This window comes from Phoenix dactylifera, chromosome 13 (genome assembly GCF_009389715.1).
Source record: "Phoenix dactylifera cultivar Barhee BC4 chromosome 13, palm_55x_up_171113_PBpolish2nd_filt_p, whole genome shotgun sequence".
NCBI classification, from domain to species: Eukaryota; Viridiplantae; Streptophyta; class Magnoliopsida; order Arecales; family Arecaceae; genus Phoenix; species Phoenix dactylifera.
The window spans coordinates 2,742,842-2,756,993 of record NC_052404.1 but is presented as its reverse complement, the minus strand read 5'-3'; the positions used below and the strand labels follow the sequence as shown (position 1 = coordinate 2,756,993).

General features: G+C 36.7%; 1 protein-coding gene across 1 annotated transcript; it reads right to left on the bottom strand.

The window, feature by feature from the left end:
• Positions 1–6,056: 6,056 nt before the first annotated feature.
• Positions 6,057–13,554, bottom strand: LOC103711699 (S-formylglutathione hydrolase). The gene is made up of 7 exons (XM_008797941.4): positions 13,300–13,554; positions 11,658–11,775; positions 10,253–10,300; positions 8,889–9,085; positions 8,690–8,788; positions 8,536–8,601; positions 6,057–6,558 (listed from the first exon to the last, which is right to left on the bottom strand). Exons 1-7 carry the CDS (start codon positions 13,438–13,440, stop codon positions 6,382–6,384), a joined length of 846 nt encoding a protein of 281 aa, XP_008796163.1. The 5' UTR covers positions 13,441–13,554; the 3' UTR covers positions 6,057–6,381.
• Positions 13,555–14,152: the final 598 nt, after the last annotated feature.

The window sequence follows — 14,152 nt, the reverse complement described above, 5'->3', positions numbered from 1 at the left end:
AAAAATCGTTATTTTTGGGTTTACATGAGATGCAAGCCATGCCATTTGCTAACTAGTGAATTATAGCAACTTCAGCTGCATGTAGTGGGTACCATGCCAAGTGCTGATCTGTGGATCATAGCAATATATGTGCATGCTAAACGTAGCAAAGCCCTTATAGACCAATGTTCGCATGTCATATATTATCGCCTCACAAGTGGAAGTGCAATGGTAGGCTTTTGGCTCTACGGTGGCATTTACGAATGTTTTGAAAAAGAAAAATGGAAAGCTATCTAATATATGAAAGTAAAAGCAAGATCAAAATCTACACTCATGCGGAGCCCTCACAAATGTGCTATCAAGCATGTTGTAGGTACTGGAGAGTGTTATTACTACAACAAAATGTGGGTAAAACTGACTTATGCTTGCTCACACTAGGTAGAATTGTCGGTAATTTTAGCTCTGATGCCAAAATTTGTCTATGCTTCTAAAGAGCGTCAGTAAGCATGAAAGAGCAGACGACGCTTGAAAGTGTCGTCGGAGGCCTCCAGCTAAGACGACGCTTTCAGGCGTCGTGGTAGGTGAAAGCCGGTTCTAGGATGACGCTTTTAAGCGTCTTCGGTGTCCTCCGACCTAAAACGACGCTTATAAATATCATCGGAAATCTAGACCTAAGTATATAAGTAAATTAACTGAGAGCATCCTACATGAAGGTGTACCGTATAAGCTGGCTAACTATCAATATAAAATGTGCAAAATCATGAAGCTGTACTAATACTTCCAAAGGGAAGAGTCTTTCTTACTTGATTTAAACAATCACCACTTTAGAACCCTTCATCATCATCATTTTGGACTTTACCTTATATTCTGAATGTATATGCTGGTTATATAAGTAATATAGCACATAAGAATAGCACTTATATATAAAAATATAAATTTATAAATTTAGATTTGTTTTTAATTATGCATACTTTATGTTTGGAGCTCTAATTTAGAAATAATATCGTATTATTAATAAGAATGCACCCTGCTCTAGAAAAGAATTATGTTGTACTTCTTGAATGGAGAAATTATAGGAATTATAGAACTTATACATATCTTTCGAGCTATCTTTGATTTTATGTCGAGCTTAGGTTTGAGCTTGAACAAAATTAAGATTTTTCCAAATCACCAACATGCAAAACAACATCGTCAGTATTCTCAATGCAGCTGCACCAAAATTTTGAGAAATTAATTTGAAGCAAGAATATTAGGATGGTATCTAGGTACCATGACACTGTAGAGAGTCAGACCACTCGAGTGTATCTAGTTTAACTGGAATTATAAGAAAAGGGCAATTTATTTTTAGAAGAAAAAATCAAAGTTAGATTGATGAACCCATTTTGTCAATGGCAACACTTGATGAACCCCCTGCCTCATGAATATGGGACTTAGAGACACGTCTAAAACATTTCTAAGGTCGTCGGATTCATTAATGAGGATCACATTGCCATCTGAATTTCTTATTAGATTTTCTCCTAAGAACAATTCAACCTACTCCTTATTCACCTCTTGTGGACCTTTCTCCTAGTGACCCTTATACACGAAAATATCTGCCAATATTTATATCAGTGCTCTAAATGATGTGATCATAATTAATTGGCTGTAAACATGCATGCCCATTAACTAGGTTCCTGTAGTAATATGATCCACTATGTTAATCTACATTAGGAATAACAAAGTTTTTTCAGAAGACACCTATGTTCTCTTCAACTGCTCTTCATAAAAATTCTCTCTCTAGTCTTAAGAAATTTTTTTAGTAAGACTTTCCATACCAATGGTGACATTGCCAAACTGAGATAAAACTATCAAGTGTATATATCAAAGGAAATCTCGAAGATTCGTCGGTAGTGTTGCTCATTAGACCATCAATGCTACTGGGATAAGGACATTCATCAACCCCAGAGTGTTCTATGGCATCAAGGAGGGCCAACAAGCTGCCAACCAAACTTGCATGCTTGGTTAAGTAGACCTCCATACATAAGTGCCAAGTGGGGAAGAGTTCTTTCTTCCCCTTGGAGAGTAAAATGGCATGATCACTTTGCATGAATGTGATCTTTCTTTTTCCAAGTAAAAGAAGATATTCTTGGACACGGACAGTTTGTGAAGATCACTGATGTTAGCTGTGGTCCACACTGGCAAATCATTAGGTTCGAGGATTACAAAAGCTCAAAGACTAGCTTCACATGCCCCAAGGAAGGAGAAAGGTCAAGCTACCTGTTCTTCTCCTATTGGTTTTCCACTGCACTTATGCTCCATTAACTCCACTAACCTCAATGGAATGTGATACCCAAAATGGTCTCTCTCTCTCTCTCTCTCTCTCTCTCTCGTGCAGGTCCCCATCGCATGGGAGCCTAACCGTGACATCGTCAATTACCCCCTGGCCAATCATTCTCATGAAAGGCATGGAAACTAGCCAACTTTTCTTCATGTCCCTGGACTTGGTTGCTTGGCATTAGGTGCAAGCATCAAGATCCTGGATCTCATTGTCGTTTTCTACTATTATAGGAGTTAGTCCATGGTTTTCTCTTGGACAAAATCTTCTATAGATTGTGTCGTATGAACCACTGTAGCTAGTTTGAATTCATTTACAAATGGCCTCTAAGGGCCAATGTCCTAAAAGATACGGTTCTAGAGACCAAATGCATGAAATCTAAGATAAGCCTTGAAAGCTACATTTGTGGATGCCGTAAACGGAGGGATCTAATTAACTTGGAGAGGTTGGAGGTTTCTATCCTTGCACGAAACAGCTGTTTTGAATTCAATCTATTGTTATTAATTCCAAGGATGTAAGAAATGTGGTGTTTGTGGGACTCCTTAAGATCACAAGGGAAGGTGGGAGAGATTGGTTTGACTCTCGCGGAGTGCATCGTGTTTGACTCTTCACAAAAACAAGGGAGCCTGAATCCTCTACAAAATCCTTGGTTGCACAAGCTTGGGCGTGGTAGAGAATTCTTATTGGATGGGACTCGAGCGGAACTCACAGCCAGATAGATACCCAAGCTAAAGGAAATCTCTTCGTCTTAGATCATGTGTTTCGTTTGCCACCAATGATTGGAGGTGAAAGATAGTGGAAGAGACTTCCATCTGTTTGGTTTGGCAGAAATGGAATTGAGGAAGTATGTTCCGTCGGAGATGGTCCAATGTCACTATATAGGTAACGTACAGCTTGCACTTCTGACCTATGATGAATCCAAACACACCCAAGTTTTGGAGGATCCATTGCTGAGACAAGGACATGAGAAAAATTAGTGTCGCTTGCTTAGTATAAACTGAAAATTTTGTAGTAGACATATGATTTGAATTGCTTTGTTCTGTTTATAGCATTGGCATGCTTTATATACAAATAGAGCTTCCAAATATAGTAAAATTCCATAATTATGAGAAAGATAATAGGGATCAGATATAGTAGAACAAAATCCTATGATTTGATATGAATACTAATTTTGAATATGACAATCAAATTCCATGATTTTTAGAAATTGATCTGGGATATCATACCAAGATTGTGCATGCAATATGTGCATGCAGTTGTGATATCATACCAAGATTGTATATGTAATATATGGCAGTTGTGAAATCATACCAAGATTATGCATGCAATATATGGCAGCTGTGATATTCAATATCGTATATATTATAATAGGCAAGATTGTGCATGATTCTAAGCTATAATACGAATCTTGGAGTGTGAAAGGGCGCTTTAGGTGGGTTTGGATGCGTTAGATGTGGTTGGGCTTGCTTATGATGTTGAGGGATTGGCTCAAGTATATGATCAAATAAGGCTTGCATTGAACGATCTCAGCAAGTATGGCGAGAGGTTGTTTGGACATGCAATTAGGGGCTGTTTTGAGTTCCACGGTTGAAGTTACACTATAATTCAAATAGTATTGTAACTTAAGTTGCAGTTGTTGACTTATAAAAAAGCTAGCTTATTTTGTATTTGACAAAAAAAATGGAGAAAAGAGGGGTGAATTGGGAAGATAAAAAGAAAAGGGAGTGTAGCTCTACCCATGACCATAGCAGGCCGCACCATGTTCTTCAATTCAAGTTAGATTGTAAGCTCTTGACGGAATGTCAACCTATGGATGTAACTACAAGTTGCAATGCCGAGTCCGGCCTAGGTTTTCTAATGTTTCATTACATTCTAAGGCTACAATGGCATACTTGCACACATGTGCAAATGCGTGTCTACACCACTCATTAGCGTCGAAGATGGCGGCTTACGTTCAACTCAAGTTAGCTATTTCCTAGCCGAGGTCATCCAACCTAAAGATAAAGGCAAACTCAAAGTTGGATCGGGCAATAGAAGGGGCAATTCATAGCATATTGATGTTGGGGTAAGATTTTGATCTAGTGTTCTTAATTCGCCCCTCCTAAAATTCCTTGACAAGGTTTAACATAACATGCATTATGATCCTGTAACTAGGCCGTTACATAATAGTGCATAAGTAATCCCCTTATAATTAATTAACTACCTGGCTTTGGACTCTCCAGCTAAAAAGAAGAATGTATAATTAACTTATATTTGACCTTTACACTGTTGACCTTGAAGAAGAGGACTTGAGTTTCTGGGATGAGCTTATGGAGTACCTTAATCAAAGCTGATGACGTAAATTATTTGACTGAGCTCCTGGAGGCCATTGATCAAGCCAGCTACGGCCATTCGTTAGAACAGTTTCCATTGAATCTCTGCACCTATCTTTTTTTTATTTTAATTTTATAAACCCTTGTCTTCTCAAAATAAAGATTTAGCTTAGGATTGCTTTACTGGGTTACTGGTTCAATGAGCCCACTGATCACAGCACAAGTAATGGGGCCATGTCACATAGCTCCCCTCTGAGATCACCATAGGATAAAACATGACATGTTACAATAGCTAATAACTGGAATTAAGATAACATCCCCTGATAAAGAATAAAATGAAGCTTAAAAGCTAGTGATGTTGCTGCCTTGCTATCCCTGGTCTGGAACACAAGTGAATTCGACGCAGGAAATGATCTGAATTACAAGATCTGAAGTATCGAATGGCCTCTCGAAAAAAGTGATCTGGAATGTCAATGCCCCATCCAAAATTAAAGGATTCCTTCCTTCAGCTTGCTCTCCTCAATAGGCTTAACAGAGCATATTTTGCAGAGAAAATTATGCAGGGACTTCGAGGGCTGTATTCTCTGCAACCAGGCACCTGAATTGATTGATCACATATTCATTTCCTGCCCCTTAGTTTCTCCGATTTGGTCCCTCTTCTGAGACGCTGCTGGGGTCCCTCTTTATCTAATCCGGTTGATTTCTTCCCATCATGGCGAATGCATAACTTCACTCTCATCATGCAACCTGCTGTGCTAATGCTCCTGGCTGCAATCTGTTGGAGTTGGACTGAACGGAATGCTAGGATCTTCTTGCTCAAAAGCTCTACTTCGGCAGCTGTTGCAAAGACAGGCTTAAGGTTACTCCATGACTGATCCATACCATGAAATGAAAAGGAACTGCTGGAATTGGCTGGAAAGATGCAGAAGCCCTCCCTCCGAGGTCTCTCGGATGCATGATCGTGAAGCCTTAGCGATGAGCTGGACTACTCGGTGAGATCAATTATTTACCCTTAGCCTTCTGCCATGATATCTTGATTACAGCTAACTGAAAGTATCTATCTGTAAGCTCTGCTGAATTTTTCTGTACCATTTCTCTTCTTCTGACTTCTCTCTGAACTCTTTCTACCTCTAATTCTTTCATATTTTTCAATAAATAATTGGTGGTCCTTTGACCTCCTTTTACTTCAAAAAAAAAAAAACTAGTATGGTACAAAGATACTCCATAGATTAGTTGTGATAACATTGTGACACTCATCATAACAAGAAATAATGGCAAGAAACGGCATCACTTGACTGTGTCCCATGCCATAGAATAAAATGAAACTTCTAAAACTGATAAGCATATCTGCATTTGAAAATTATTATTGGTCAAGCTAACTCGAAACATATAACAACCATTATAACATGAAAGCATGCACCTTATATCCATGGTGACAGCAGATCTGGTCATGTTGAAGACCATTATTTTTTAACCATTTCCGTAATGTCTCAGCAGAATAAGAATTTAAGGAACATATTACCCTGCTTCAACACGAGCAGATTCAGAGCTCATTGAAAAATTTCCACAATTTGCACTCATATATATGTTCTAAACAGAGAGAAAAAGAGTGTGCTGAAAATTAATACAAGATAGAACTTCTAGTTCATGGTAACTAGATAATTAAAAAAGGGGCAGTCGACAAACAAATATGACAGATCCACCATGACTACATCCTCCACATTCCCACAAGGGCTTGTAAGGTATAGGGAGAACTTTGTGATTATGGAATCATGGTCATTTTAGAGCTTGGGCATGGTGGTGAATGTGATCATCAATGAAGGTTGCGATGAAATAGTACGAATGGTCATAGCCAGGCTGCAGTCGGAGAATCAGTGGAGCATTTACACTCTTGCAGGCCTCCTCAAAGTTGCGGGGCAGAAGCTGATCATGTAGGAATTTATCATCCTCCCCCTGTCCACCGTAAAAACATTGTCATCAATTGGAGAGGCATAAGCCAATTATAATGGAGAACAACACGTTTAGAGTTCATACTGTCATTTTTTACAGAATCAGCTAGAGGAAAAGAATGTGGTCATGGAATCACAAGTTCAATTGCAGTATCTCTCATCATTTTCATCATAGATGAGGTGCCAAACCATCAGCACATAAGAAATGAGATTCACTCTACACTGAAGAAACCTCACCTGATTTCTGCTGTGTTTCCTGTCCTAGTTATCTAAAAGAAGAAGAAGAAGAAGAAGAGGCACAGTTGAAACAATTGTGGTGAATTATCCTAAAAAGGATCAATTGCAAGAAAAAAGAGAAGAATTTGACAGTTGATACTGTGGGTCTCTTAGCAGTTTAAAACATTAGATGCTACATTTGCATGTTTGGACTTGCAGAGCATACCTGTAAAATAGTCGAGTACACTTATACCCAGTGAGTGGCTTCTTTTCTCCTTGTCCTTCCAAGCAAGTTGGCACCTTTTGATGCAGGTTCCTTGTTCCTTCAACCTCATGGTGATCATGCTAACCTTTGATTTGGTCTATGACAAGGTTTGAATTACCACAGTACATATGCATTATTACAGTAGATATCATGGTACGCCCCTATATCAACTTAAAATTTGTTGATACAGGGGCTACGACATAGTATGTACCATGATATAGGCCTTGTATGGGGTGGTATGTTTATGCTAGTTTGCCGTATTGCCTCATACCATCCTGACCATACCATACTGTACCATACTAGTAAGATACTAAGGTTCGGTTTCGTATATAAGTCGAACCAATCTATACTAGTCCGAACCAAGTGGAACCATTCGGCACCACTTAGCACCAATCTGTACTGCCCGGTTTCGGGCAGTACCATGGCTAGGAGAAAGAATGAAATGTTGGAAGCCGCTCTCAATACGAGTTGCATACCCTACTCTACCAAACAGGTAACTTTACCAGTATGGTTTCCGATACCAATTTTGCGACACGATTTTTTGCAACAGTGTCACTATGAATTCACTAATTTATTGAGTCCCGTGGTTCCGTATTCCTTCCAGCTTCTCCTTGATCCCCTGTCACTGATGCACCATCTTGTATTTCCTCCCCTTGCCTTATTTTCAGATCAACCATCTATTATTCAAGACATTTTAAGTTTAAAATTTTCCTCCCTGCATAACTCCTAAATACTATTCTCATGATTTCTTCCTTTAATGCACCTTTTCCAAGTTGTCCCGGTGTTATTGGTTCATGCTCTCCGCAATTTTAATTATTTCTTTTAGTTTTCACATGCAGTAGAAGCTTTCTTCTTACAATAAAGCATCCAAAGGCCATCATTTTGGAAACTAACCATGTTTGAAAAGCTTCAGACATAAGCAAACAAACTAGGGATCATGCTCCCCTTTCAGTACTTTCCAATCAACTACAAGTTATGCTGCATACCCGCACCTTGTCATACAGCATTGAAATGAAAGATTTGAAGGAAATAGATAGCTGCACCTCCAAGTAATTTTGTGGTAGTGGTATAATTTAGTCAAACGATCAACAACTTTTGTAAGCTAACCAGAATCCAACCTAGTCTAGTAACAATATTCTTTTCTAATTAATAAATAACAGATGAATTTAAGATTTGATTTCTAAATCTGGTCTCTTAAATAATTTTACACTAGTTATCTATACCTCTAAAAAAAAACATAAGGCTATTAGCAAGACTGAGCGGAAAAAAAAGTGTATCTCCAAACTTTGAAAATTCTATATGTGTTATTAAAAATATAAATCAATAGGATGAGCCTTTGGCTCCAATAACCCTGAATTTACAAGCAACAAGTACTGAAGTATCTAAATGTTACAAACAAGAAAATTTTTGAATAGGCAAACTTAATTATCATCCATTCATGTTGAGTTAAATGCCCAAACTATTCCATTGAAAATCAGTAAAAGAAAAATCATGTCCTACCTGATCAATTAGGATTGGAGCTGAAACCTTGTTGCACTTTCCAATCAGGCAGGTCGCATCATATTCCTGCAAATGATAAATTAAAAACCTTTAGGCAGATTATGTCAGCAAATCTACAGATAATAATATGAGAATCATATCATGGAAAGCTTACCTCCCAGTCTGATTTATTGCTGCCCAAATAGTTTGAGAAAGCCTTCTGACCCCAAGGGCAGTTCATGGGATTGGTAATTGGTGCAAAAGCAGATACTGACTGGAAATCATGTAGAGACATTCTTATTCAAAGATTCAGAAAGAATAATTTGTAACATACAGTTGCATTTTTTTAACCAGAAAATCAACTCAACAAATACCTTGTACTTGTCAGGGTTTTTCAGGTAGATCGTCAATGCTCCATGGCCACCCATTGAATGCCCAGAAATGGATACCCGTGACATATCAAGCTGTTCAAAATTTTCGCTCAAAACTTTTGGTAACTCCTTGACAACATAGTCATACATACGCCAATTTTTCCATTTCTGCTCAGTGGCATTTAGATAAAATCCAGCTCCTAGTCATGAAGAAAGGAAGTTACAATGACATACGGGGTCGCAAGACTTGGTTATCAAAATGTTTTTCAGACTTGGTCATAAATATAGGCCCTGAAGCAAATTTGAAAAAATATCCTAATATAATTCTTCCCAGACTAAAGTAATAAAAAATAAGCTTTGCCAGAAATGATCACAAAAATCCCATAATTTTTTATTTTTTTAAGAAAAGGAGGTCGGACGACCAAAGAGTCAGATATCTAAAGCTAAAACATAAGAGAATTATCAAGTCTTCTATCCCATCTCTACCTATTAAGACAAGTTTCAAACCTGCATGGTTCCAAATATCATATACAAAATACTTACTGAAAATCGTATGACATTCTGACAGCAAAAATTCAGAATATTTGATATTCTAATTAATTAACCCAAAAACATGATGAAGCATCCCATAGCTGGGCATCGAAAAACTGAAAGTTCCCTAACCTTTTCTTCATTTTTCTTTTCTTGTTTTTTTTAACTGAAATTCCCATGGAAGCTGCCAAATCTGAAATTTGACGGCCCTGACCAAACCCAGTGTTCAAACCTTGCGTATGATTAAACAACCAGATTCCCATAAAGCTTCTTTTAGGACAACAAATGTATTAAACTTTTGCAGCCATATGTGACCACATCTTTTTTAGTCCTTCACTTCATAGTAAAACAGATATTACTATTATCTGTATTTACCTAAAACTGACTGCATTTGCTCTTAACATGTGCTGCCATATCATAATCTAAAATCACTATATTAGTAAATTAAATAGAATCAACAGATTTAAATCATAATTTACAATACCAAATGATAAAATCCTTCCATGCATGTGCACTTTTGGGGTATTCAAAACAGTGAAAGATTAAATGCAAGAGGTCCTAAATATGATAAACAATCTGTAGCTCAAGGAAAGCGTCATTTGCTGTAAGGGATCAATTAATTTGAAACATGTCTACTTTGCACAGAAAATGCAACTTAGATAAAACCATATTAGAAGACTTCTAACAAAACTTGTTTCAAATATTTTGGTTTGCACACATCATTACCGCATGAACTTGAGCCTACAAAAGAATGAACATTCATTGGCAAACTGGGTGATATGAAAGATCATATTCAAAATTAAAGATCTGAGATGTGCTATTGCTTCCACTCATACCTACACCAAAGTCCCAGCTGTCTGCCTCTCCTTCAACATTTAGCCCTCCTGAATGGAACAAAAGCATAAGATATAATCGGCAAGACACTGATTCAAAAATATATTGCTAAATAGGACAATATGCAAAAAATACATGTTAACAACTAATAATTACGGAGGAGAGATCAGAATTAAAAAGAAAGAACCTCAACAAACTATGAAAAAAAAAATAAGATGTTAGCCAACATTATGCATCAACTAAAACTTGCATGCACTTCTAGCATGTAAGACGTATCAGGCTTTCAATTGATACCTTCTGGCTTGTCATGGAATTGATACGAAAAGCATGTCAAAAACTATGAAGGTATCATTTTAAGGATGTTTTATGCATTTTGCTTGAAAAGCAATTCATTTCCACTGAAATACAACTTTTCTGAATATATAATCCTGATTTGTCAAAAGAACAAGTTTAGCTAAACTAATTTAGGAGAAATTTAAGATCTCTTACTATCAAGGATCAATGCAAGTAAAAGCAAAATCAGATCAAATCTGCCCCTACTAAAACCAACATCTTTCAAGACATCTTGTTACTTATTTTGAACTTTTTATCAAATTTGATACATACATGTTATGTAAAGATCTTTTCATAAATGAAATTTTCTAGACAATAAAAGAAAATATTCTTGTAAATTAAGTACGCACTAGGAGTTACATATAGTAATATCTATGTAACATGAATCATTCAAAAATGTATTTTTAATCTTCAATTTTCAGATTTCACAGCATGATAAATTAAAGGTGAAAAAATAGGGTGCTTGTAAAAGAAACACTAGATCTCACTAATTTCTGTTTGCACTAACAATTTAATAAAGCTCACACATGTTTGGATAGTTAAAGAAATTGATATCCTTTCACCCTTTTCCCCCCAAACATGAAGGTTGTAATTTGCATTTTTTGCTTACACAAATACAGCGATGAACCCTCAAACATGCAATAGAACTTCCATTTACAAATTTATGCAAATAGTCAATATCTTATAATCTGTAATTAATGTATTCACTTTTCTTTTGTCAAGTGTAAGACTGTTGTGTAATACTACGTTTAAAATGCTAATTTCCCTACATACATCAATATGGCATAAACCTTCCTTTAATCAGTTTTCCACTGAAATTGCAATACACTGCAGCTCAGTTTCCAACGATCTTATTGAAGTTTTTTCGAAATCAAATACTGATTAAATGGTAAATAGATGTAGCATGGCTTGTCACTTACATTTGTTGACCCAACGCCATCTAACAATCAGTACTGGTCAGCTACATAAGAAAGGAATAATAACTATTGATACCAGAAAATAAACAAGAAATAGAAAATGCTATTACTTAATCTGGAGATGCCAGGTGGTGTTTCCACCTTGCTATTGACTTACTTGGAGATGTATCTGGAGCAACTAAAGCAATACCATCACTGCAAGCTGCACGCTGGGCTCCAGATTTAGTGATAAAATTCTCATCTGTACATGTAAGGCCAGAGAGCCAATAGAGAACCTGCAAAGATATTGATAGCATTAGTCAAATCCATCTTTAACAATTCTTTGGTTGAATAGCAGCTCAACTGGAAATGGTATTATAAGCAGCAAACTATGTTGTTGGCTCTCCTTTGACAAGCAATTCAGTGTTAAAAACCAGAAGATAGATGGAGCACAGCCCAAATTTCATGTAGCAAAAAGAAAAAAAAAAATCAACAAGAAGTAAATGTTAGAAACAGTGTTTTAGAACATATGCGCCCGCATATGTGCGGTTAACATATGTGATCATACGGTATATGGACCAAGAAGGTGATCCAATTAGCATCATATGGCTACATATATGGCTGCTACATATCATACTGCTTGATATGTGAGCTCGCTTAGCATTTTGGAGCCACATATACAGCCAACTCTTATTTGGGCCCATGCAGGTGAAGCGGGTTTAAGCTGATGGTTATGCTTGATGTACATTTCCGGCGGGCTTAATATAGGTATTGATAATATTAAAATTGATTATATTATAATTATTTGCTATTAGGTATTGGATACTAAGAAATAAGCACTAACTCTTAGTTATTATAGTTACTAATTGTTATTATCCATCCAAAAAATTATTACTATCATTATTGTTGTTATTATTATATTTACCATATACTATATTTTATTTTTAATAGTTAGAGAATAGTAACCACATGTGCATCCCCCATACTGCACATGCACTATGCAGACCCTTGACCACCGCATACCGCAGCCGCCTTTTAAATCACTGGTTAAAATCTTTCTAGGGTAGAAGTCAATTGGGTCTCCTCAGGTTCTCATGCAAACCCCTCTTAGTATTCTTATTACCTAAATTTTCCTAATTTACTTAAAAGATATGAAGCGAATGGAGAGGCGAGACTCCGAGAACCAACCCATGAAATGGTGAGAAAAGGATGGTTCAATTTGTCGAAATCAATTCAGAATCCAGAAATCTTGATCTTACATACCAGACAACAAAAAGTCCACCAAAATCATTCTTCCATGCTGTTTCCTGACTTCTAGACAACATCTCAGTTAAATCTAACAAGCCCTATTGCATTACTCGGGGTTCAGCTGCCTCCTCATTTTCTTGCCACCCAATGCTTCATCAAGACATCACCCATATAAATAAAGAATCCAAAATTCCTTTCCTTTTCCTGTTAAAGAAGTCGAGAAGCGTGTTGCTTCCCTTATTTGTGAAAATCTAGGTCATGAGTGAAGCGAGACAGCAGAGACTACGATCTATCCACCAATTATCAGGCGCTAAGCCCAAAATTTTCTCATTTTTATACATACATATGGAAACAAGCAGGCGATCGAAAAATCAACGCATTCCAAATAGACTTAAAGCATCAGATGATCAAAGCAGTACTAGCGATAGACATTGCGTTCCCGAGAATCGACTCAGCGATCGATCTACCTTTGCTCTCTGGAATCCAGAGCCCGAATGTTCAAAACAAAGAAGGATGGAAGAAAATTACAACAAAAGCTGGAAAAAATATGGGGGAATCGAAGAGATGGTTACCGGAATTTTTTGGGAGGGAGAAGAAGGGGGGAAGTAGATGGAGAAGATCATGGAGCAGCCCAGTGTCGGGCTGAAGTGCTTGTACCGCTTGCTATGGCCGCCGAACATTTTGTAACTGCTGATCTCCGTCGGCTTCTCCATCTCTCTCTTCCGATCAAGAATAAGGGAAAGAGGAGTTGAGTGAGGACTGAGGAAGAGCGAAGGGTGGGGATAAGAAGGCACAGGGAGTGATACCGGTCACCACCCGGTGAGAATAGGCCTTTCTGATAGGCTGGGAGAGATCCGACTTTATACGTACCATCGACGGTAAAAAATATTTAAATAATGATTGTCATTTTATTTTTTAAAAAAAACTTTTATTATAACGCCTGTTGGTGACAAGAATAGTAGTGCTCATTTGAGATTCGCATTGTCCAAAATAGAAAATTCGAATTTCTATACAATTTTTTTCTCCAAAAATATTTATGTGATCTGAAGAAATTTTTTTTTTTTTTGAGTGACCTGTGATTTGAATAAATGAATTGTTCATTAAAAATTATTAACTATTTGTAGGAAAGATAGGAATTATTTTTTTTAGAATAATATATCGAGAGATTTTAAATGAAAGGATGAATATTAACCTAATATCTCTTATATTTTGAACCGTGAGTCTGCGATCTCTTTTACATTTAGATTTAGAGACAAAATTATTTTTAGATCTTTAAAAGTTTTTCGCCATGCCAAAACAACTATTCTTTTCTTGCAAAATAAATAACTAAAAATATTAAATTTAAATAATAATATTATTATTTTTTATTATTATCTAATATTTTTATTACGATATCATCATTGCAATCATTATTTTAATAATAAA

What these genes read in the sequence shown, in the direction of transcription:
- LOC103711699 (XM_008797941.4), bottom strand. Translation starts at nt 13,440, where the DNA reads ATGGAGAAGCCGACGGAGATCAGCAGTTACAAAATGTTCGGCGGCCAT. An exon ending in CTCCCTCCCAAAAAATTCCG is followed by an intron (nt 11,776 to 13,299) that starts GTAACCATCTCT and finishes ATATCTTTGCAG; the next exon opens with GTTCTCTATTGGCTCTCTGG. An exon ending in GCAATAAATCAGACTGGGAG is followed by an intron (nt 8,602 to 8,689) that starts GTAAGCTTTCCA and finishes TATCATTTGCAG; the next exon opens with GAATATGATGCGACCTGCCT.